Source organism: Grammomys surdaster, unplaced genomic scaffold, assembly GCF_004785775.1.
Source record: "Grammomys surdaster isolate TR1022 unplaced genomic scaffold, NIH_TR_1.0 335, whole genome shotgun sequence".
NCBI lineage: Eukaryota > Metazoa > Chordata > Mammalia > Rodentia > Muridae > Grammomys > Grammomys surdaster.
In genome coordinates this window covers 1,436,364-1,462,433 of record NW_021604754.1, presented here as the reverse complement: position 1 = coordinate 1,462,433, position 26,070 = coordinate 1,436,364, and the positions used below count along the sequence as shown (strand labels likewise).

Below are 26,070 nucleotides of genomic sequence, written 5' to 3'. Positions count from 1 at the left end.
TCCCATTCCTTCTCCCCACTGTAATCTGAATTCTTCTGAGTAATATTTGTTACCCGTTTCAACCACATCACAGCCAGAGTAGTGTGTATGCCACTCAATGTCGTTATTCTCTTGATATGGGCTATGGATTCTAGCTCCATATATCTGGTATGTAAGACAATAGCTTGAACAAAATGCATTCAATCAAACAAATGATTGTAACACAGATCCATGTTTCAAGTGGGCTATTAAAATATTTATTAGTAAAAAATAACATTTTCCCCCGAACTACCTTTCACTCTTCCCCACAAATCTCTAATAACTAATCTATAGAGTAGTGGATTTTGAATATTTAAGCTAACACAGGAGAAACTAAAAAGTTACATTTCTTCTAGCCTATGTTCCCTCCTACAGTCTCATGCATTACACATGTACATTTGCACCCCACACAGTTTAGAAAAAAACTCATAAATCAGAGAGAGAGAAATATGAAAGGGGATGAGGAAGGAAGGTAAGGAAGATGGACAGACAGAAATTATAGATCTTGCTTGTGACCTGAAGTTGGGAAATTCGAGCCATTAAGAATATTTAGAGGGAGGACATCTTTGCTTCTTTAGGCCTTCTGGAACATTCCCAGAACTGAATGATACCATCAGGGTGAGGAGCTTTGGAGAACACCTAGTGGATAAAGCTCGAGTTACACTGTCACTGTGAGTGATAGTCACAGCAGGAACCCTCCCTTGACATTTGCCCTGGAAACCCACAGGTTTTCGACGCTAGACACCAATCATGGTTTCACGTTTTAAAATGATGCATGGATTAACAGAAAAAAGAATAAGTGTCTGTGTCAATACCACCCTTATGGTCACAGGGCTCCTCTTACCTGGAATTACTTCATAGGCATGAAGTAAGGGCAAGGCAGAGAAGCCCTGTCCTGAACTGGATAGGCCCAATTGAAAGGAGAGAATTGGGTTGGCACTAACAAAGTATCTGATGTGTAGTTCATGTCTGAGACCAAGTGAGAAAACAGGAAATGAGTCTCACTCTATAATGCTAAGACGAAGAAGAGGGATAAGAGGTAATGACTGTTGGATCCATGACTAGAATCCAGTCATGGGCTTCAGGAACATACTAGGGCATGACTGAACACTTCCATTTCATCCATCTTTCGCCTCTTCCTGTCTTCTGCTAAGACATTTATTAGTTGCTCTATAGTAAGAGGAAACCTCCCGGGCCTACAAGGAAGCTGTGGCTCTTACTGCATTCAGGAAAAATGACTTCCTTTTGATTCATTAATGTGTGTGTGTGTGGGGGGGGTGTTGGTTTTGTGCCTTCTGGCTTTCTAAAACTTCTATGAAATTAGTGCATTACAATTTGGTTTCTATTAACTAAATAGAGAAAGAGAGAAAACCTTCTCAGAGCATCAAACCCTGCCATACCTGGAGCAGTTTGATGAATCACTGTTGCTCCTCGCTGAGACTGAAGCTCAGTATGAAAGCTGCTAACCAAAACCACATGGGCTCAGCCTGTTTTATATCTGATTCACCTTAGGAAATGATAAAGATGCAAAAGACTTAACATTTCCAGTTCCAAAACCCATTGTAGAATTTTGAGTGTTCTAACCCCAAGAGTGGATATATATATATACACACACATATATGTGTGTGTGTGTATATATATGTATATATATGTATATGTACAAATGTAAGCATTTGTACACATGCATATAGAAAGCCATACCCGCACATACATTAAAATATATTCTGTTCCAAGAATCTTTCCTCCTGTAGTCCAGCTTCAGCCAAGACCTAGCTCGGCATCCGTCTCTGCTGCAAGGTTCTGCAGCTGTTGAAGGCTACACTTCTCTTGTTCCTCTCTAGTCGGATAGCACGTGCTGCTAGCACAGGGCTTTAGTTACCTATCTGCTGAATTCTTTGCTTTACATATCAGTTATGTGCTGGTCTCTGATCGCTCTACGTGCACAGTGCCTTCAGAAGACGGGCAAAAAAAAACAAAACATTTTGACACACTTAACTTTGTCAAGTTAAGAGTGTTTTTTACATTTTTAAAGAGTTACATGTATACAAGAAAAGTAAAATATGTCACATGGACCCTATGATCTTCAAAGTCTAGTATATAATTTTATTTAATATGTTTATATGTAATATATAATATAATCATATTTAATATAATTTTTTAATTCTTTGAAAACTTCATAAACACATGCAATGGATCCTGTCATACTCAACCCCTACTCCCCTCCCCAGCTCCCCTCCCCTTCCAGCTTCATGTCCTTTTTTTATAGCCCACTGAATCCATTCAGTACTGTTTTGTATGCATATGAGTGTGGGTCATCCATGAGGACATGAACACAATCTCCTTCTAGTCCATCTTCAAAATAAAAGGATTCCGCTAAGGGTGGAGCTTTGTGAGTCGCTCCCTTCTCTGTGCTGGAATTTGTAGCTGGTCTTGAGCAGCTATCCACAGTAAAAGAGCAACACTTTTGTAATAAAAATAATAGAATATATGACCATGGGTGTAGCTTGGTAGAACACGTGCTTAGCATTTACAGACCTTTGGGTTCAATATTCAGCAGTGGGGGTGGTTGTGGCGGGAAAGATGAAATGATTTATAGAAGTCTTATACGAAAGGAGAGAAAAATCTTCCCTCCCAAAATGGGAGGGAAAATGACGCCTTTGAGTCAGACCTATTCAAATGTAGCCTGCAGGCAGATGTGGAGATGTACTTGCCCTGAGGAGTTACAAGCCAGGTGGCTGTGTAGAGTTAGATCATCAGCACTAGGTAAGTGAGAGTCTAGCTGCCCCATTGTCCCCAGGTGACTCACCAGTGCTGAGCCAGCAGCAGCCCAACCAGAGGCATGTTTGTGCTGTCTTCGTAGCTGGCCTGGCTGAAAAGCATGTGGTTCTGCCACTTTGCCTTTAACTCTGCACTCAGCTTTTCTCTTCTGTTAGACCTGTAGCTACACTGCTAGACTAGGCAGGCGTCACGTAGTCATAACCCCAGGGCAGGTGAAGACACAGTGCAGTATTTCTTCATCTAGGTAAGTCAGTGGACGCAGAAATAGTGAAGGAGCGTCTTCCTTTCATGCTGTACCTTGAGAACATCAAACTTGAGTTCTCTTCCTAGCACAGGACAAGGTCCAGACAACACCAACTTTTGACATTAAAGACTAGCCTGCTCTGCCCAAGAACTGATTCTTCTGCATCATACAAAAAGCCCTGTCTTTGGGGTTGATCACTGAGAAGTTCTAGTGACTGGAGAGTTAAACCGTAGGGCGGTAACAGCTCGGGATCAATGCAGTAATGGGCAGTGAGCCTGGCTATCCTGAAGGGGAGAAGCAAACATGGAGTGGCATAAACTTCCTCTGTAGGAAGCATAACCCCTGCATTAAGCAGCTCCGTTGCACGCCTGCAGGAATGGCATTTAGGAAAGAAAACCTAACATAGTTGAGTGTTTAGCAAACTGGCTAAAAGAGTCTAAGAGAAGCAACTTCCATTTTGAAAGTTGAGTCGCCCGCAAAGCCATTATCATGCTTTCTGCAAGATATGGCTCTGAATAAAGTTTATATTAAAAAAACCTTATGTTAATTTTCCATGGTCAAGGACATAAGAACTGGGATGAATAAGCTGGAAGATTTAACAAAGCTAAATTTTAAAAAGCTATCTATGTGACTGATTTAAATCAGCTATAGATGAGCTAAATCGGTCCTGTAGATCAATTAAAGGAATCGCTATCTCAAATATATCACATCCTTAATTACACTGAATTCAATGTAATTACATGCTTGCTTCATACATCACAGTGTTAATTGAGCGAAACATTTTGAGTCAAACCTATTGAAGTTTCTAGCACTTCAATTTTCGTTTTATTAAAAGAAACAATATATATATATATATATATATATATATATATATATATATATATCAGAGTCATGTTTTAAAAAAAAGTAACAGGCAAGTATGATAAAATGATTTTAAAAAAATCCACACACACAGAAACACAATAGGCTGAATTAATTAAGGGATTGCTTCCAAGTGTATAATGTAGAGTAATTCTAGTTATCTCTAAGATGAGATATAAGATACAGTCCAGGGAAAGGAGTTTGAAACATGTGTAAGGTGTGTGTATGTGCATGGTGCACAGTCCTTTGAATGCATATGTTGAGGTCAGGGACATCCTTACGGGATGTAGTGAGTCCCACTGAAAGTTAGCCCTATTCACATGTTACTTTGCAATGTGGAGAGCTTGGCTCGTTATTAAAATCCTATTGCTAAGGCTCAGATAGCATGCAGCTCTGTAAGCCACCCTGCAGCAGTGTCCGGGTTGCCCAACATTCTCAGCAGGGAGAAAGATAAGAAGAGTCCCCTCTCCTGCAGTGAACGTTGGGACATTACTTCTTCTCAGAAGCCAGTGTTCTTACTGCTCCCCCTGCTGCTCTCTGCTTTGGGAAAAGACGGACAAGAAGTAGATATGGCTCCATGCATTATGAAACTAGAATGTCCTTGACCCTGTTTGTTTCTTAGCTCCAAATTGCACAATCTTTTAAGATCAAGGAGCCCTGTAGATTCTGTCCTCGAGTTGTGCAATGTCTCCACGTAGGAATTTTCCTGGGGAGAGATAGAGATATAACTCCATACTACTACTAATCCTTGGATAAGATTTAGAGACCAATTTCCCGAAGGAAGGGCCTTGAAGCTCACAATATAAATATTCCATCGATGCTGATGCAGATTTATTTTTAACCTTTGCATCTGGGACAACAGGTGTATAGGGGCTGAGGCCCTGGTTGCAACACTCTGTTTCCTCTGAAGAAAAAGTCAACAAGCTCCTGTAGATTTGCAGGCACTCTAAGAAACTCTCAGAGATCACCTCACCCCCTCTCCTGACAACCCTACTCAGCGAGGTGGACATTCAAGCAAGCTGGTTAGGAGAAGGGCTTTGTCTCTGGTGGCTTTGCAGATACACAAATCAATGTATACCTGCTGACATCACTTAGGCATGATGGAGGGAAGTTGGGACAAAAAAAAATGTTGAGAAAGTACTTCTTGATGACAGAGGTGGACAATAGTTTATGATCCAGGATGGCACCACACCTTACATGTTGTATTTGCATCCCAGGAAAACATTAAGAAACTCTGTGCCCCAGGTCAAGTTTGAGGTTTTAAAGTTCCCAGTGGACTTTCCAGATCTAGAAGAGGCAATGGAAAACATAGTAAGAGAAGGAACCTGGCCCTAATGGAGCACTTCAGGTGGCCTAAGATTTGAAATTGTCCATTGCTCCTTTAAGTGGCTTCCCTTGGCTCTGGCTATCTCTACCAAATAAATCAGCGATCACCAGTTGAAACTCAATTATCAATTAATCGATCTCTATTGAGCAGCTGGTACACCCCAGTTAACTGCTACTCCTCAGAATAATCTATAGTACTTTAGTGCAGAGTGGCTTTTAATTAAATAGTGAGCTAGTGCTTATTATACAGCAAAATAAGTGTCCAGAACTGAAACATTTTCTTAATTACAAGATACAATAGATTTAGTCTCTTCTAAGACTCTCTCAGTTTGCTAATTGATTGCCAATTAAAATGAAGAAATTGCCGATGCACATAAATAGAATATTTTAGGTGGCTTTTAACCACAGAGGCAAAATATGTAAGAACTTCACAATTCTATGTGATGGATGTTCAGCCTTAAGGACTGAAGTCACTACACAGCAATATAACTGAATTTTTGTTACTCTTAACTGTAAGTTAGAGGACAGGTGATGAGGGTAGGGAATGCATGCTTGCCTAGTACATACAAAGCCCTGAGTTCAATCATAAGTACCACAAAGGATTAGTTTCTGACTTTTATAATAGATGATAGTAACAAAGGATTGCTAACATCTCAGTCATTTTCCCTGACTAGTAGCTATGTATAAAAGAGTTGTGCCAGGCAGTGGTGGCGCACACCTTTAATCCCTGCATTCATGAGCTAGAGGCAGGTAGATCTGTGACTTCAAGGCCATCCTGGTCTACAGAGTGAATTCTAGGCCAGCCAGGGCTTCAGGGAGGAACCCTGCCTTGAAAGACAAAAACCAAACAAACAAAATGTCCAAGAGTAAACTTTCATTTCTTTTCTTCTAAGTTAGGCTTCATTTCCCTTGGTATATCCTCCCTCCCACTTCAGCTAGCCCAGATTTACCAACTCCCAGCTGTCATCAGGAACATGGAGGAGCCAACCATTCCTTGTTCCTCGTGAACTCCTAACTGCCTTGTTCCTGAAAACGATACTTTACAAACTACTAGTTAACAGTTTCATACTCATGTCACCTCCGCCTGATTTAACCCGTCATTCTGTTACTATTTACTAGCTCTCTGTTTTGCGTGATGGTCAGTCTGCCACTAGAAGTATAGTTTTGGAAGAGCAACTACAGTTATTATGTATACAAGGGAATGCTGAGTTGCAGCAGAAATGGTTACCGCTGTGCTTGATGAGTGAGCAAAAGCTATCATGAGAATCTACAATAGGAGCACTGGACCTTGATATGAGCATCAGAGCAAGTCTCCTGGGAGACTGGTACTAAATTCACGAATAAAGGATATTCAGGAGCTAACTAGGTGAGTGAAGGAGGGCAGACCCTGGAAGAGCAAACCACTTATGTCGGACTCGTTAATGGGAAGATGTCTGCAACACTCAGACAGCAGAAAGCAGGCCTGAGCACTGAGACACAGAGAACACAGAACCCGAAGTGGGTAGAAGCTATTGCCATAGCACAGCAGAAAGGCGGATGGCTAGGACAAATAACACAGTGATGGAGATAGAAAGACCATGGATAGGTCTGGGAAATAGTTTGTTTACAAAAACTACGCCAAACTAGAGGCACTTGGGAGCAGGAAAACCTGAAGTGAGGAAACGCCTCCACCAGAGCAGCCTATAGGCAGTTCTGTGAGGCATTGTCTTGATTGTTGATTGAAGTGGGAAGGCCCAGCCCACTGTAGGAATTAGTCATCCCTGTGCAGCTACTCCTGGGAGGAACAAGCAAGATAGCTGGAGGCAAGCCGGCATGCAGCTTTCCTCCATGCCTCCTGCCTCTGCCTAAGTTCTTTCCCTGACTTCCATCTATGATGCATTGTGTAAACCAAACAAGCCTGTCCTCCCCGAGGTGCCTTTGGTCAGCAATGGAAAGTAAATAAGATAGTTAGAAAATGAAACTATAGAGTTTCAAGGTAGATTACATTTGAGAGATGACAGAGAAGAGGACCATAAAGACACTTAAATATCTGGCTCACACATATGGAGGGATGGAAGAGTCATTCTGTGAAGTGTATAATGTCATAAGGTCAGGAAGGGGCAAAAGAGTCAGGCTAAGCCTGAGATCTCTCAGACATGTGGATGGAGATGTAGAGTCGATAAAATAGATATATCCCAGGAGAAATGGATTGCCGGGGAGAGTATGATGAGCGTATGCTCCAGGCATGTGTGGTATATGTGTGACCCTAGAAGGCTTGGGAAATCTGATGTGGATACTCAGGCATGGCTGGTCCTGCACAGGAAGCACAGATGCTTGGGTCTGTGAGGTAAGAGAAACACCAGAGGCTGGGTCAATATACAGAGGGAGGGGTCCTTAGTGCTTAATTGCCATTTTCTTGCATTGTTGAAGTGTATTTTTTCCCACCCTTTCACTTGAATTTGAACATCAACAGATTGTTGCTTGTCTTTCAGGAAGCTGCTTATTTGATATTTGATGCTTATTGATATTTGATGCTGAGATATTTGATGTGTACTTAAAAATATATATATCTTTCTCCCAATGATGACAGTCTAAAGGGAAGCTCCGTATGTTGGTTCTGTTGCCAGAGATTCATATGAGGTGGTTGACTTAGTCTTTGCAACAATTCTTTGTTGTGGGGACATTTTTTCTGTAGCAATCTCTGTTTTACAGTTGGAAAGAAAAAAAGCACAGATCACCTCAGTTTCTGAACACAGATAGATGATAGGAATTGTATACGTACACGCACTCAGGACCAAGACTTGATGAAGGCAGTTGGTATATGCTCAGTTGCCTCCCCATGAATTTTCTATAAAAATTATTTCCCTCAACTTCTGTGCCCTCAAAACATGCATATATGCATGGGTTCTAAGATATATCATAGTATGACTTTTAACATCTCCATCACCATCGTCACCACCATCATCGTCACCATCACCATCATCAGATCTGAATTTCATTTCATAGGACTTGCTGCTAAGGAACTATATACTAATGTCGAGAAATGAGACCTCCAACGTTGCGTTTTTCTTTCAACAGCATCCGGGTTCCATCTTCATGAGTGTACATTTGAACCACAATGTATCATTGAGATAATAAGCTCTGCCTCCCATTTTTGAGGGTCTGTACATATAACAGTGCCTAGTAGAACTGGAGCCATTTCAGTCATTACAGACTTCATGTGCAGTTACGGCTGTTTGTGTGTTCGTGCGACTCTCCTTGATATTCTGAGCAAATTCTGTAATGACACACAGCAACGTTTCCTGCCAGCTGGTTTGCCTCCAGACTCTAACATCATGGCCATGTTTCACTCCAGACCCTGCTGAGAAATTCATCGGGCTGTGAAGTACGCAGTGACGAGTACCGGACAGAGTTTACCACAGCTTTGCAGCGCGTCGACTTATTCATGGGCCGGCTCAACCAAGTGCTCCTGACGTCCATCTCCACCTTCATCAAAGGTGACCTCACCATTGCTAATCTCGGGACGTCAGAAGGTCGCTTCATGCAGGTAAAAACATTCTTAGGGTAGCTGGCTTTATATAATTATTGCTAAATGATATTTATCAACAATCTATGAAGTGCAAATCACAGTAGAAGCTACAAACAAAACCCTAAAAGGGCAACAATGAGGCATGACCTACTTTCTATGAAGTGGGTAGCTTGTTTTTGTAAAGGTTTTGAACCTTTCAACCCAAATGTGGCTGTTTTAATCTTGTCTGAAATCGGGTTTTTTTTCCATTCATAACTTTATCACATGATTGGAAAGTAAAACTTGAAACAATTAAGCACTTCCAGGCAACGCTTTCCTGTTTCAGGGGGGAACTGTGCATCAAAGGAGAGCCATTGTGTGCCCCATGCTTGTCCATGAGAAGAGACATTCACATCCCTGAGAGACACTGGCAGGAAGGAGAAAGGGATCCTATCGAAATCACACTGAGCCTTGGACTCACCTCCTCCTGCAAACTAGTGCAGTCTCACAAAGAAATTCAGATACTTAATTTTTTTAAATAGCAGGCTTCATTAAGAAATGCTTCTAATGGCGAGTGACAGTATTTCCATACAATAAAAGTTCATATTTCGGGCTTGATGGAATTAGTGTTTCCTAGCTACAAGAATCATAGCACTTTGCAGAAATTAACAACTCCCTCATGTTGGATATATTTTATTGCTTTAATAGTTATTGGTGCTTTTCACCGTGAGTTCGCGAGTAGATTCTCAAAGAAATGTAGAGGGACAGTGACACCTGTGGAGCTTCTATGAATATTAGGAATTTCTTATGAGGGATGATGTTTACTTCACTGTCTAATATAGTTATCAATTGTATGATGTAGTTAATATCCTGATTGGATAATGGCATCTCATAAGCCAACTGAGAGTGATGAGATTTTCCTCTAATTTATTCATCCCTACATCCTGTATGTATATTATTTTACAAAGCAAAGTTTTGAAAATTCTCATTATCTTTAGAGCAATCCGGATGTTAGACATCACCATAATTTCAGAACTACAAATCATAGTTCTCTCGTGTTCATCAGCATGGCAGGACCTCTCCAGAGTAATGAAGCCTGTCACTCAACCTCCTGTCTCTAAAATGTTAACAAACATCCCATGATATGAATGTCCCCACGCTATCCCCCTGACTTCTTGATCCTCACAGCTGACCACTCCTCTTTGCCCCCTCTCCCAGTCTAGTGTACTGTCTGCCTGCCTCTCCAGTCTTGGTTACTTAAATCTGTTCTTACCTGTGAAGGTGGGACGTATATTCCTTCCACATACGTGTGCACTTTAACATTGCAGTATGGCGGTTACCTGCTATCTCTGAAGTGGAATCCCATTGCTTGTGTTTGTACACGTTCTTCAGTTACGCTGATCATTGCTGTCAAGGTCCAATGAGTCTGAAGGAGAAGGGGGCATCTAATCAATTACTTACCTGTGCAGGCCAATGGCTTGCTTCCCTTATCTTTATTTGTGCTTTTCTGTTTTCTAAGTTCACCATTATCTCACCAGTCCAGGTCCGCATTAATGCAATTTAACAATCAGTTAAGATTTGAAAGGCATTTTTTTTAATTTTTGAGGTTATACTATAATTACATTTCTCCCTTCCTTTCCTTCCTTCCACGTCCTCCCATATAGCCCTCACCGTGCTCCGTCAAATTCATGGCTCTTCCTCTCTGTTAGTGCCTGCATATGTAAATGTATCTACGCATAGATGTATATATAGATATAATCTGTTTCATCCTTAGAGCACTATTTTCTTAAACAGGAAGAGGGTCTAAGTCTACTTCCACATGTTAAAATGATAATAAAATCCCATTTTTAAGTAAGTTGCTTTAATAAAAGAGTTCATACCATCCAAAGGATAGATCATGTGTCTATAACCTTACGCTCCTAAAATTCTGTAGTTTATGCTCAATTCTTGTATCTTAATATGTTTGCGTGGTGGGGGAGCTATCTTCTGCCATAGTCCAGACGATGAAAATGAGGACCTGTTTCACAACAGGTACTGGCATCACTGCCTGATAGTTTCGTTATCCAGATCATCTTAACATCACCAAGCATATGTTAATACTGATTTTTGTTTTTAAACTGGGCAAGGGAGTGGAGCAAGGGAAACTTAGAACCTGCTTTTGGGGAAATAAAATATTAAGTATTCTGATAAAGGAGATTAAAATGTTTTCCTGGCAGCAGTGGCGCAAGGTGCTGAAGGGCTACGGGGAACAGAGAGGACTCATGTCTGTGACCATCGTGTTCCATCAAGTTTTATATAAATAAACCTAAAGCATTTGACAGGCAACAGAATCAGGCGCCCAACCACGCTGAAAACCAGTTTGTTTACATCAAATACAGGGAGGGAGGGAGTGGGGAGGGGGGCTGGTAAAGAGTGCAGAGAAGACAAGGGGGACCTTGAGCTGCCTTTGCCAGAGTGACTGACTACCAGGTTCTGTCAGTGCTTTGATTGGGCTAAAACTCTGAATCTGTAGCCAGGCTAAGTTTCTACAACTCTCATGTTGGTAAATACTATGGCGTTTCTGTTACAAAATAGAATCAACATATTTTTTTTTCCCTCCCAAGGCAGCTGCCACACATGAGAAACACAGAGAAATGATTTTACTTCCTTCCTACCCTCAAGCCTAATGGCAAAGTTTCTTAGCAGATTTTTTTTTTTAATCGCAAGAGTTTGCAGCTGTTTCTGCCCTTCCTATTGTGCTGGTGTTCGGCTTAGGCTGGGAACACAAGCTACAGCCCCAGCTGTTGGGTGCAAAGTGAATCAGGTATTTCACAGTGGTTATTTGATTAGAAAGAATTATATTGTTTAGCTAACAATAGTCTGTGCATGGCAGAGAAGACATTTTGGACACGTTGCTAACTTTTAAACAAGTGTAACGTATCTCATGCAGGTGCCCCTAAGTCTAAATATACTGACGTTGCATGTAGAGTCTAGATCCGTGGAAATATAGCAGTAATAGAATTCTAAAACAGTTTTGGTTTGTGTGATTACTCTCTTGGGATGCTTTGAAGTAGACCACGAAGCAGAATTTGAGATTTGAGATTTGAGTAGATTTGAGAGAACAGAAGTAAACAGGGAGAATATGTCTCCTTATAGGAAAACCTAGCCCAGCGAGCAGGGCCATGTGGGAGAACGCTGGATGCTCATGAAGATACAGGACTAAGCACAGGGATTGCCGAAGTCTCCCCTTCTAAGCTCCTCGTCTAATTTACATCTAAACAATGCTTGCTTGATTTTTTTTACAGCACTTGTATAAGGCCTTTAATCTCTAAATGTAAAGCATTACTATTAAAATATTTGTGCATGACCATCAGGCTGGGCAGAGTCAGTGGATGAGGGATGGAGGAGGAGACCAGAGGCCTTTCAAAGGCCTGCTTCAAACTCCACTCACAGACATTTACTGGGTACCAATAGTATGCCTGTTTACAGTGTCCACTGCCTGGGCACAATCACAGCTACTATTAAGCTCTTTGATACCACCCTGTTCTTTCTACATCATCCCAACCCCTTTCCTATTCTGTTACCTTCATTGATGTTAAAGTTCATTACTTTCGTTCTGGTCTTATCTGGACTAGTTGAGTCTAACAAGAAATTAAAGGGGAAAGATGTTGTTTGGTCATGATTATGCTTTATGGCCATTACTTAAAGGGTCATGTTGGTAAGGTGAGAGTAACCACTCCCTTTCCATGAGCCCAATTCATTTCCTGATCTCCTGCCATCAGATTGCTTGGGGCTTCTAGACCCTCATCTGGTGTGCCACATCAGTACCTTCCATCGGAGGGCAATGGCATGCATCATGTTGAGAATTAGTGTTATTTTCTAATATGTAGACACATACAGGTCCAGGAAGGGGACATTAGATAGAGATGCATCTGAATGAAGATTAAACTCAAACATTGTTTCTCTTTAGGGATTGTTAATTGACTCATCTCTTATAAAATATTCAGACAGAGGCATCATTAAAAATGTCATTTCAAATGAAACATTGACCTAGATATAGCCCTACCTAAAGAATATTAGCACTAGTCTGTTTCTTTTGAAGAAAACATGTGCAGTGAGTTCAGAAGCTTCTTTGTGCTAAACAAGAACGTATTATAAATAAGAATTTGGAGGTCATGCCAATAGCTAAAATTTAAGCTGGGTTCTTAAAATTAATGTATACATGCCCTTGAAAGGCATATATTTTGTTTGCTATCAAATCACAGAAATTTAAAGCATCATAAATATTTGAAACCCTGGGAAAATGTGGAACTTTTGTTTGTTTCGGTTGTAGATAACAAAGGGAAAGTAAAATTTATTTCATGGATGCTTTGTAGAAAATAAAAAAAACCAGAGGGACATGTAAAATAGGAAACACATATAGCATTAGTTTATGAGCCTTTATTAATTTTAAACTCAAAGGTTTGGTACAGTCTGAAACATTGAAAACATTCAGGCCTTCATCAAGGCATAAGTGGGCTTCACATTTAAATCTGCAAACATATCAAAACAACAGACACGCCTTGGAGACTACTACGGACCAGAATCTGATCTACACTGGAACTACAGGAAAGCAGATTAAACTCTAAATCTGTAACCGTATATCTAGGTATAACTTGGCCTGTCAATCAATCAATAATGTCACCTTTCCTCATATTTTTCTCCTTGAGTCCCAAATTCCGATAATTTGACTCTTTCATGGATAATTGGTTTGTCCTTTCTCCTTAACAAATCCTGGGCTTCTTAACATTTAAAATAAATCAATATCATAAATGGTATCACAACTCAAGAGGAGTTTTGATTGTCATTAAACAGGGCTGTAGATTTACAATTCTTGTTCAAGAAAGATTCACTTTGGTCTTCCAACAGTTTCATGCAGGCCTCTCTACCTCCATGAGATCTGCCACACAGATAACTGTGTGCTTCCTCTCTCACTGTTTCTCCAGTGAGAATCTATCCTGCTAGCTGCCAGCTTCTCTGGGACCCTGCACCATAGAGGCCCTCTCTGACACTTAGGAAACATTCTTCCAAGCCTTAACTGTGGGTGCTGAGCAAAGATGGCCAAGCAAGGGTCTCCAGTGAATCTCTTGAAGTAGACTTTTCTCTTACAAAAAAAGCAAAACAAACGAAAAACAAAACGAGAACACATGGTAAGAAATACAAACCCAAACCACTGAAAAGCATTACTTCATACCTACTAAAATGTCCATAATAAAGAAAATGGAAAATAGGGCCAGCCATTGTGGTACTCACCTTTACTCTTGTCACTTGAGCATTTGAGAGGCAGAGACAGGAAGAACTCTGTGAGTTCAAAACCAGCCTGGTCAACATAGTGAGTTACAGGACAGCCAGAGATATGGAGAGAGTCTTTGTCTAGAAATGGGAATGTAGAATAGTACAAACACCTGGAAATAATTTAGCAACACCTTAAAAACGTAAAGATAAGATTACCATAAAGTTTTAAAAAGAAAAAAGCCTTATCCTAGATGCAACACACAGGAGAAATGAAAGTGTATGTTCACACAGGAAGTTTTACATCAGTATCCATTATTCAGAAGCAAAACATAGATGCAACCAAAATTTTCTCCAAGTGATGGATACATGCATAGAATGTTAATCTACGTTGCTGTTGATTAAGGACATTTCCTACTCGAGTGAGCACTGAAATTCCTACTGACCCTACAAACATCACCATCACTCCCTGCTCTTCCTCCTCCTTCTCTCCTCCCTCCTCCCCACCCCCTCCTCATCCTCCCCCTCCTCATCCCCTTTATACATGAAACTATTGAATTGTCTAAAAAAAGAGAGACAGAAGCATTTGAAGAAATAGATAGCTACCTAGATTTACTTTTTCCTTATTAAAATTAATCTTCATCTGTTATTAAACAAAATTAACTTTGCAAAGCTGTCTATGAAAATAAAACCTATATATGGTAGGGAATTTGGTCTTTGTGAATCATAGTAAGTCACAAAAAAAAAAAGTATTTTGTTCACATTTACAAGTTTTCCGAGTGAAACCACACTTTTATTTTTCTGTTCATGTATTGTTTTACAGCATTTTTTTCTCAGACATCTTATTGAGAGAGTTTGTGTGGCCTAATAACAGCAATGAACAAGTAAATTTGGATTCTTCCCCCTCTCCACCCCATTCCCCCCAAACAGTACATTAGGCCTATATTTTCAGGATCATTAAAGAAAAAGGTTTTGTGACCTAAATACTAAGAATTAGTCATGGACACAGTAGAAACTCAAAAGATAATTGCCAGTCTTCTATTTCATACTAATTGTTCTCAGATTGCCAAGTGATTTATCATAAAAATTAAACTTACATGCCAAATTCTGTCCTGTCCCTAGAAATATCTCCATAACAACAAAAAGGAGCTCCTAATTCTTGCAAGCATTGCTTCGGGAGTATTCTGAGGATTTTAGTGGTTACTCAATTATTTAGAATTCTGGCAATGAGAGAAAGGGAGGGATTAATGATAGAAAAAGTATTCTTGGCATTTCCTTACAGTGGATGCTCCTGCAGAGAAAAGGCTAATGATCAGCTGAAAGGGTATTTGCATCTATGATAAGGTCTCTGCTCATCACTGCAATGGCAAAAATTCTCCCACCACCCCCCCCCCCTTTCCCCTGGCCTTCCTTCCTTCTCCTGCTGTCTGTCCACTTTCCATAGCAGACAGCACACCCGTTCTAGTCCAGCAGCTTGGCTAGCTGGGCTAGTATGGTGTCGTGTAGGCCATCAGTACTCATTTGAACAGAGAGGCCTTCACCTTAGGCACACTTAACTCCTGCAGCCAAGGTTACTGAAACAAGGAGTCACTGGCAAGGAAATGCATTGTGAAAGCTATTCTAACTTCAACTCCCCAGTGCTCTTTGGGACTTCTGACTTGGTATTCACTCACTCCAGGGCTCCAAGAGCCAAGCAGCTGGGTGTTTAAGAAGGACTCAAATGCTCAGATTTGGGCATTAGATAAAGGCTCTGGGAAACCTGACTCTTGCACTCTCTAGTTCACTTTTCTCTTGGATTTTATTGAGAGCAAAAGCAGTATCAATCTTCCAGAATAATAACTGTGATCTCTTCTTGAAGCACTGAGCATAGTGTGTGACTCAGTTGCCTATGATGAAAGTGTCATGTGTACGGTGTCTCCAGCTGAAAAATCATGAAAAGGCAAAAACAAATCAATCAACTCGAGCCCAGGGATGCAAAGAGCTTCTTTTTGAAAACAAAGGGAAAGGTTAATCATTCCTGGGCAGCATATATAATCAGATATGCGATAAAGTCAGAGATAACAGTCTAGTAATTAAGAAGGGATTGCTTATTATAGATTTGAGAAATTCTAAACCGAGCAAGAAGGTTATATATAGAATTGCCATACGGCTCGGCAACCAGTCCTGACATATCACGTGACAGCAGTTTCAGGAAAAGGAAACATAGCCTTTCAAAGTGTTCTGGGAGATGATCATTGTCATGTAGTCGATTTGAGGAGGCTAGAAGAAACCAGAAAGACAGGTGCAAGATGCAAATATTCAGGAGTTGATCCATAATCATCAAAGAGGTGAAAGTCACAGAAAACTGAGTATTAAGACAAGCTGATGTGTCTTAGTTTGGGTTTTATTACTGAAATGAAACACCATGACCAAAAAGCAAGCAGGGGAGAAAAGGGTTTATTTGGCTTTTACACTTCCATATCACAGTCCATCATCTAAGAAAGTCAGGACAGGAATTCACACAGGACAGGAACCTGGAGGCATGAGCTGATGCAGAGGCCATGGAGCAATGTTGCTTATTGGCTTGTTTCCCATGGCCTGCTTTCTTATAGAAGCCCAAGAGTGGAACCACCCACAATGGGTGTGGCCCTCTCATCTCACTAACTAATTTAAAAAGTGTCTTACAGCCAGATCTTATGGAGCCATGTTCTCAATTAAGACTCCTTCCTTTCAGATAACTCTATTTTGTGTTGTCAAGTTGATCTAAGACTAGCCAGCACACTGATGTTTGTCTTGGTTTCGACTTGTGCAGAAGAAAGGTTTTTTGTTTTGTGTTTTTTCCTGGCTTTAGATTTTTCGGGTTTTTTTTTTATTTTGTTTTTTTGCTCTTTGTTTTTTATATCTTTATTTTCAAAATGAAGTCATAGGTTAGAGAACTACAGAGAATGGGAGAAGCTAAGCACCAGAAGAGTTTTAAGATTGCAAAACTGAATAGCTGAAATCCAGGTGACGTGTTATAGAGATTTGGGGTCTTCAACATCTGATAGGGAGCAGCCCGAGGAAGGAGGTAGGAGACTGGAAATGAAACTCTTCTTCATGTTCCCACAAACGTCACAAGTGCCTATTGGGCCCTAAATATAGAAATTTCCATCCTAACCACATGACCCTTGAACCATCATTAAACTTCTGTGCAAATATAACCACCCCGATTAATGGAGGTGTTTTGAAAGTGTTGAGTGTTTGGAATAGAACCAAACTGACATGTTGTTAAACTTTTACGGCTCACTGTGCACTTGGTTAGTTTTTCTATTAACAGTTCACCCCATGAGAACAAATTAAGCACTTGGAAATCTTCCTAAATTGTTTCAGGCTACTTGACTTCTTTTATTGTATTCAAGAAGAAGAAAAAGATGACCATTTTTCCCAGACTGTGCTGAATATGTTTATTTTGTGTGTATTTGTGTCCAAAGCATTTAATCACTACTTTAATCTCCTCTTCTGTTTTATGAATGAGAAAACTATTGTGACAGGATGGCTTGGTTTTGTTCCTTTGTTTTGTTTTGTTTGTATTCTAATTTCAGAGTGCCCGTCATTGATTTCATATAACAAGTCAGTGCACTTTGAAATTACAACTTACAAAAGTTTCTTGGAAATGTCAGACAGTTTCACAGGAGATATAAAGCCCAGTATTTAATTAACCTCTTACTCCACATGCCCTGTGACCTGATGACCTACATAAGAGACCCTCTGAGCATGCCCAAAGCCTCCTAAAATCTGCAATCAGCTAATATAACAGTCCTGATCTGGTCTCCTCAGTTGGTACATTGTCACTGCATACTAGAAACAGGAGGGAAGGAAACTATATTGCTGGGGATTATCCCTAATGACAAATACCTGAGAGCAAAAATAACACCGTTTCTCCGAACACATCCTTCAGGCACTGTTAAAACCCCAGGCTTTATTTTTAAAGCCAGGACAAAATGTAGAAGTTTATTTGTAATATGAGTAATAGCATATCATGAGACAGTGGGGTGTTTGTGTGTGTGTGTGTGTGTGTGTGTGTGTGTGTGTGTGTGTGTGTGTGTGTATCTAACATTCAATACAAATAGAGTCTATTCTGACCCCAGAAGATCCATAAATACAGCTTAAGAGTCGCAAAGCTGGAGTCAGCCCCAGGTTTCCAGACTCCCCATGTTCTACTCTTAGAGAAACTGCCACATTGGTAGGGTTAAAAGGACAGATTAGAGAATAATCCCGAAATTATCTATCCCATGTGGTGTCTTCCTTCTGGGGAGAATGTTGGCTTCTCCGGTTCCCCATGCATTTGTAAGGATAGGTCTGAATGGGCTACCTGATTGATTGAAAGATCTCTTCCCCTAGAAACTGCTGGGACTATAGGCAAAACATGAGGGGTCAGACAAATTGGCTTCAAGGTAGGAGATGAAAAGATGTTGCATTGGTTTCTAAGAGGGTGAACTGTGGCTCTTTAGTTGGAATAGTAATGTCCTCTTCCTGTATTTAAAGTAAGTCTGTTGGAATGAGGGTGACTTCTTTTTTTTCTCAGGTGGTGCTCTCTCGAACAGCACATTTCACCCCTCATGTGAACTTCCTCCTGGATTCCCATCCTGTATCTCCAGAAGTTATTGTTGAGCATCCATCGAATCAAAATGGCTATACATTGGTTGTCACAGGAAAGAAGGTAAGGCCTGTTTCCATGGGGATTTCCATGGATTGGGTTCTTCTTGGATGGACAGTGTGTGGTGTTATTTAAATTCTCCATCCCTGAGACTTAGAGTCATGCCTTCTCCATTTAGTTCTCTCTTGAGTCTTCCAGAGAGCTCCTAAAGTAGAGTTATCTATTAGTCAAAGCGTATTAGGCCTGGGGAGGTCTTCTTTAAAATGTACATTTCTCCTCAGTTTTGTTTCTCAGTGAAACAAACACACAAACAAGGAGGATGGGAATTATAGTCCTAACAGCAGATCCCCAGAGATGGCAGATGATAAACCCTGGAGATAAACACTAGAAAGTGATTCCAGCCTGTAATCTCTTGCCTTTAAGAAAGAGATGAACATCTTGATACCAGAATGCCATATAACCTTACACAGAATCCTCCAGGGTCTCAAGTGCTTTCCCTTCAGCTGGAATTAGTGTCTCTTGTTATTTTAAAATCATGTCAGACAGAGACACACGTCTCTACTCTGCATATCCTAACATTACAGGATAGTGATTCTGGACCAGTACAGTAATGTTGATGTTTCCTTAAGGTTGGAGTGGGGAGGGTGTTAGTTAATTAGTTCTGGTTTTGCTATCCAAGATGTCCTGGAGCTCACAGCCCTGTCTCAGCCTTCCAAGAAGCAGACATCTCAGGTGCACACTATATCTGCCAAACAATGTTACCTTTTTATCATGTGTGTGCCAATTGTAAAAGGAGTTTGACTTTTTAAAGATCACTTAAAGCCGTTGTTATGGGATTTTTCACATGGATGCTATCTCAATTAGATGCTGTCAAGTGATATTTACATGAGACTTTTATGTGTTCAACTTTTAAAAACCCTTCTAGCCCTTCTAGCCCTTTCTTTCCTTTTCCTTTGTAGATCACCAAGATTCCACTGAATGGCCTGGGCTGTGGACATTTCCAGTCCTGCAGTCAGTGTCTCTCTGCCCCTTACTTTATACAGTGTGGCTGGTGCCAAAATCGATGTGTGCGTTCCGATGAATGCCCCAGTGGTACATGGACTCAAGAGATCTGTCTGCCCACAGTTTATAAGGTAGGTATGTCTGCCAGCTATTATGTGTATTTTTGGTAAAAAATGCAACTTCCAATAATGAAGAAAGAATGCAAAAATCAATGTATTCATCTATGTGGGGAACATAAGCCAAAGTTCTTCTCTCTGTCTTTGTCTAAGATAGCATTGGTACACCGTCTCATTCTGCATCTGAAATGCTTGCATCATGTTCCATAGATCCTTTTATAGGATGGTTGCTCTCCCTTAGGTCCATGTGTGTAACACAATGAGATGAGAGATGACTAGTACTGCTTCCCAGTCCAGATTTTTTCCCTCCTGAATCACCCACCCTCTTAGTCCTCATTGCCTGCTCTAGGCCAGGTGCCCCAACTGAAGCTTCCAACTCCACAGAGATAGTTCTCAGGTTTATGGCATATGTGGAGCCCCTAAGTTGAACCATGAGGACTGATGAGCCTCATACATAGAGGTTGGTTCACAGGATCACCCATGGGTACCTTTAAATCTTATCTCAGTGTACTTGAACAAGAAATAATGACAGAGAATAGCTATACTGTCATCTACACTTCTGTAAGCTATATCATATGGCTTTATTCACTCTGAAAATACTTTCCGATTGCATGGCAAGACATATAGTTTTAGAAGAGACAAGTGCAGCCCACTGTCAAGGAACCTGCCTTTATTTCTGGCAGAGATGGCAACATTGACAACGCAGCCATACTCAAAGTGTTGCTTTATTTCTATAAGCTTTGGTTTAACACTATAAAAATCTGAGATAGTTTTTTTTAAAGCGTCTTGGCCCCTGTACATTTTGCTTGAAAAAGATTTCCCAACTGAGGACCCAGTATTAATTTTTCTGTCTGCGTGTAGAATAGTTGGACTTCCGTAAACGGTTCCTGTGAAAGATTCAAGTTAAAGGGTTGGGTCACCTGGTTCACTCCAAGTAAACAAAGCAGCAGAGTAGAAGCCAGACTGGGGTGCATGGCTGTTTCCATTTAGCTACGGTTTAGAGCAAGATTTGCAGTGAGTAACTGGGCTTTCAGTAAAACCATTTTCTGCTAGGTGTAACACAGTTATCAAGCCTTGGCATGGTCAGCCAGAGAATGAACTGAAAACAGTAGGATAGCATCTCTGGGTCTGTAGTGTGTTGTTCAGGTCTTCTTTTAAAACCCATGTGTAACTGAATACTTGATTAAACACCCTTGGCAATTTCAGATGCCAGAAACTTGTACTCTACACTGAGTGTGTGTGCGCGTGTATGTGTGTGTGTGTGTGTGTGTGTGTGTGTGCGCGCGCGCGTGCACATTCACACAATCTCACACAATTAAATCACAACAGTTTCTTTTCAAAACTATCCACATTAGTGTCTAAGAAAACAGGCTGATAACCTGACCAGAAGGAGCACTTCATCTTGAACCTTGTGCCTGCCTTTATTAATCATCAAAGTCTTGTTAGAAGAGCTGACAACAGAGCAAATAGCTTAGAGTTTTTCAGAACAACATAGTTTCTCATACAAGTCTTCTTCTTCCTTCATCTTTCCAAAGTCCAGCATCTACAGTTGGTGACTTTAAAAGGCTTCTGTATGTCATGCACACGTCAACAAGGTGTAGCTGTTATGGCAGAAGGAAAGCAGCAGTAGCACAGCTGAGTCTATAAACCCACACACCCATCCGCCTCTGTCCATAGCTGTTAGGAAGATTTCATGCCACACTAGACCGTGACATTGGGCATTCTTACTGCAAAAAAAAAAATAATAAAAAGATAAATTGTCCCCCTTTTTCTCCGCCTTCAACTCTACATGCACAAATCCAGCTGATGTATAGAATTTCTGATACAAACACATTAACCTGCTTCTCAAGGTACATGGTACTCAGTAGCTGAGATACTTTGCAGTCTCAGATATGAGTGATTTCAGGATTTGTAACCCAATGCATTGTTTCAAATGTGTCATCTGACCTCAGACTTCAAGAGTGATGAGGAATGTTCAGAAAAGGAGGGGTATTTTCACAATATAGTCTGAATGTATCGGAGTAGGATAATCATCATACATTATAGGACTGAAGACAGTCTCAGAGACACAATAGAAACTGTGTCATTGATCAGAATCCCAGATAAGGAGCATCAGCAGACTAAGCAGGTCATTGCCATCAACATATTTGTGAATTTATTTTTTTCTGCTAAAACAGAAAGTGGCTAGGGTGGTAAATTTAATTTTCAATGGCTTTTTTTTAATGCTTTCTCATATTTTATTTAAATGAGGTGCAGGAACAGAATCCTAACATCTTGGTGGAATGAGCCCAGCAGTGTGCTCTTTCACCTGTGAAAGGATGAGAAACTACTTTGTGGTGGTATCTCCCCCGCCAGACAGGTGGGAGACCCGGGCTTCTGTGGCTTTGTGCAGGACACTCATTTCCTGCCTGGAGAGTTTCTCTGCACTTCAGGATAACTCTGAGTTTGCCAGCCCATTGTTGGGGCTATACAAGGGTGTGTGGTCTATGACAGCTTCCTTCCTTTTCCCCTGGAAGAGAGACAGTTCCTTCATAAGCTACTGAGACTGCATTCAGCTCAGAAAATGTTAAACAGAACCAACCTTTCTAACTCGGGGTGGGGTGGGGGGGATAGTTCAGGTTTTATTGTTACTTGTCACAGTAGTTATTTGTCACTAGTCGTCACAGCTACTAGGTAATGCTGTCTTTTCTCAGTGATTGCCAAGTCTCTTTGCCATTTCACTGGAAACAGTGATGATGTGTGCGAGTAACAGGGCTTCAGTTTTGACAGGGAGCAGGGGAAGGGCTGGAGGCAGAAGGATCTGGCCCACATCGGCTTGGGCAGCTGTTTTGGAAGGGAGAAACCTCCCTACAGTGAGCAGCAGCTGGGTGTCAGCCTTGACCGAAGAGTCCTGGAAGCGATTGCCTCTTCTCTTCTGCTGGATTGCCAATATCATAATAAACAGATTTTCCCCTAGCAGTTCTCATTTGGCTAGACATAGATGAGGTGAGTTTTCATAAAAGGCACCACTATGTAACGGATTTTTATGTGTAAAAGGACGATTATGAAAGCATTAAACTCAGACTTTAGAGAGGTTGGCAACAAGGGTGAGTTAAGACATTGGTTTGTAATTATTTGCTCAGGAAGCATGGGAATGGTTGCACGTTTGAGTTCTCCTAAACCTTCTTCTTAACTGTAAGAGTGTCGCAGGCCAGGCTTTTTAGTAAGTGCCTCGGCTGGTTCTCAGTTGCCCTGATCCTCACACTTGGTTTTCCCACCATTGTACTTTACAGTACAATTTACAATATGTCCCCCCAAAAGAGCATTTCCTTTCTCAATTGTCACACGGCTCCCCGGGAGAAGCTTATTTTTAACTTGGAAATGTGTTTCACCTAAATAATTTTAGCCTAGGAATGGTCGTCATAAATGCCTCATGTTACAGTATATGAGGGCTACCACCATCTTAGAGTAACTCCAGGGGTCCCTTTTAACACACCGAAAATGAGCCTATTAATCACTGAGGAAAAACATCTTCAAAATGAGATAAAATAATGTCAGTAAGTAGAATTAGAAAAATTACTACAGCCTGGCAGTGGTGGTGCATGCCTTTAATCCCAGCACTTGGGAGGCAGAGGCAGGTGGATTTCTGAGTTCGAGGCTAGCCTGGTCTACAGAGTGAGTTCCAGGACTGCCAGAGATACACAGAGAAACCCTGTTTCAAAAAACCATAAAAAAATTACTACAATACTGATTTGAGAATCTCTCATATTTTTGCCAGTAGAAGTAATGTTTTTGTTTGCACTAATTGTACTAAATACAAAATTTCATATAGGTTCTGGATCAAAGTTTTACTATATTTAAAAAGCAACTGAAATTCTTACTAAGAAATACAAATTGGTAGAGATTAATTACTTGATCTGGAGACTTGGAGAAATGCTCAACAGAGCCCCTGAACTTACCTCCCAGTGCCCACATTACAGCTGTAATGCCAGGATCAGGGGAGCAAATGTCCTCTTCCGGCTTCCATAGTCAGTGTGCTCACAGGTACAAACCCCCACACAGAAACAAATGCATGTGAATTTTTCAGAATAAAATTAAATACTAAGAAGTAGTACATAGTTTGCTTGGTTTCTACAATATGAAATATTATAACATTCTGCTGGATCTATCATTGTAGGTTTCCCCCACTAGTGCACCCCTTGAAGGAGGAACAACGGTGACCATATGTGGCTGGGACTTTGGATTCAAGAAGAATAATAAATTTGACTTAAGGAAAACCAAAGTTCTGCTTGGCAATGAAAGCTGTACCTTGACCTTAAGCGAGAGCTCGACAAATACGTAAGGAGCATGGTGACTGTGCTGGGCTGGCCTTGGAAGATAGCCTGGGTTCTTGAATTGTTTTCTAAAAAGGAAAAAAAAATGTGCAACATGCTCATGGAACACGCTCACCTGTGCATTCACAAGGGTCTTGACCCATCATAGCATTTGAAGACGTGTTTGGTTTTCTTCTTGTAGCCTCATTTTATTAACAGACTAGGAGAAAGATAAAGGTGACATGTCCTAGAGCAATTCAGCATCCACGAGTTGTTTTTAGACCTGTTCACTTGATTTAATCTTTATACAGAGTTGGGGTTTAATATTTGCATTTAAGACTGTGGTTTGGGGTGTTTGGCGAGTATCTGTGGATGCCGTTGCACAGGTAGCATTGCATGTGGAAGTCAGAAGACAGCTTCAGGAATTCGTTTACCTCCTTCTAGTGTACTTTCCAAGGCTGAAAGTCAGACCATTAGGCTTGTGTGGTAGCTGCTCTCCCATCCTCCTAGGCCAGCATCTAAGAGTTTTGAAACTACTAAAGTAAAAACTCTGCACAAATTGCCTGTGCAATTTGAAAGAGTGGCCCTTCCCACTTCAGACTTCAAACATTGCCTCCAAAGGCCTCTCATGAGCATCAGTAAACAGCTGGCTGTTCAGAACTCACCTGCTAGTCGTTGGAACAGTGGTGAAGCCATCAATCAAATCAAGCAGTGTTAAGACTCTTTTTAGATGAGCTTAAATTTATATTCAGGTCATTGGCACTCTGCCATCTGGGCATCCCCCAAATCTTAGGAGACGTCATTTCCATTCTTGCCTTACATTAGAGCTGGGGTACAGCCTACCTGAGCTAACCAGAGATCGGAGCAAGCATAAACTGATGAAGAGAGTTGGCTTCGTACCTGGCCCATTGTTTCATAGGCTGCTGACAGAGCAGCCATTATGTTACATGTGCCAAACAACCAAGCACATAACTTTACAGGTTAGGTTATCTTGTACTTCTTAGCTGGTGAGTCTGCATTGGTGACGTGTGAAGTTTCCTACAACGGTCAATATAAAGTTTGGCATCACCATTCAAAGAATAGAATTACGTGATTTTTCAGCCTTAATGCTTCTATGAAACTGAGCTGGCTGTTTGGAGTCATGAGCTCACAATTTGGGGTTAATGTCCCATCACAATAAGCAGCCAAACCAGAAAATCAGAAAATGCATGTGGATTTGAAACATATTAAGCTCTGCGCTTTTTTTTTTTTTTTCAGGTTGAAATGCACAGTTGGTCCCGCGATGACTGAGCACTTCAATGTGTCTGTAATTATCTCCAATAGCCGAGAGACAACACAGTACAGTGCATTTTCCTATGTAGTAAGTTCAAGCGCTGCTTTGTTCCATGACCTAGGGTATCTGATTTTTATTTCATCTACTTAAAGGATGGAACTAACCCATTCGTCTTTGGTTTTGCTGCCCATTCAGGATCCCGTAATAACAAGTATTTCTCCGATGTATGGTCCTCAGGCTGGAGGCACCTTACTCACTTTAACTGGAAAATACCTCAACAGTGGCAATTCTAGACACATTTCAATTGGAGGGAAAACATGTACTTTAAAAAGGTATTGTCAATATTTTTCTGTATTAATATCTGTGCCTAATACACCAAGCCAAGTTATTTGACATTTGCGCAGGGCATAATAAAGATGTTTTTTTTTTATATGATTCTCTCCCATTGATGATTCTCTCCTTCCCAAATCCATCTGCTCGCTTTTGCTGATTTTTCTATCCTTCCCTTTTTATTGCTTAATCCCCATTCTGAGTTTCGTCTTGCTAGCCATCCCTTTCTTGTGGTGGTCTTATCTGAGCTATACAGTGAACTTAAAGCTCTGGTCATTGGCAGTACATCAAAATGAGCATTTCTATCGAGATTCAAAGATCAAGAGGACATGTGGAGGGACGGAATGGGTGAGGTTAGATCAGAGAGGTAGTCATGTTTCTCCTTAGAGTTGAAGGAGCTAAGTTTATTCAAGTACCAAATGTGCTTTGAAGCTTGCTTGAACCGCCAAATGTTTTGAAGTCACGGATGGCCTTTCAA

General features: G+C 40.8%; 1 protein-coding gene across 1 annotated transcript in view; it reads left to right on the top strand.

Moving 5' to 3' along the window:
• Met (MET proto-oncogene, receptor tyrosine kinase) overlaps positions 1-26,070 on the top strand; it is a 104,096-nt gene that overhangs the window by 39,976 nt on the left and 38,050 nt on the right. The window contains exons 4-9 of the mRNA XM_028778432.1: positions 8,562-8,753; positions 18,508-18,642; positions 19,539-19,712; positions 23,854-24,014; positions 25,247-25,349; positions 25,458-25,594. Coding sequence (XP_028634265.1) covers positions 8,562-8,753; positions 18,508-18,642; positions 19,539-19,712; positions 23,854-24,014; positions 25,247-25,349; positions 25,458-25,594 — 902 coding nt within the window. The remainder of the gene's footprint in view (positions 1-8,561; positions 8,754-18,507; positions 18,643-19,538; positions 19,713-23,853; positions 24,015-25,246; positions 25,350-25,457; positions 25,595-26,070) is intronic.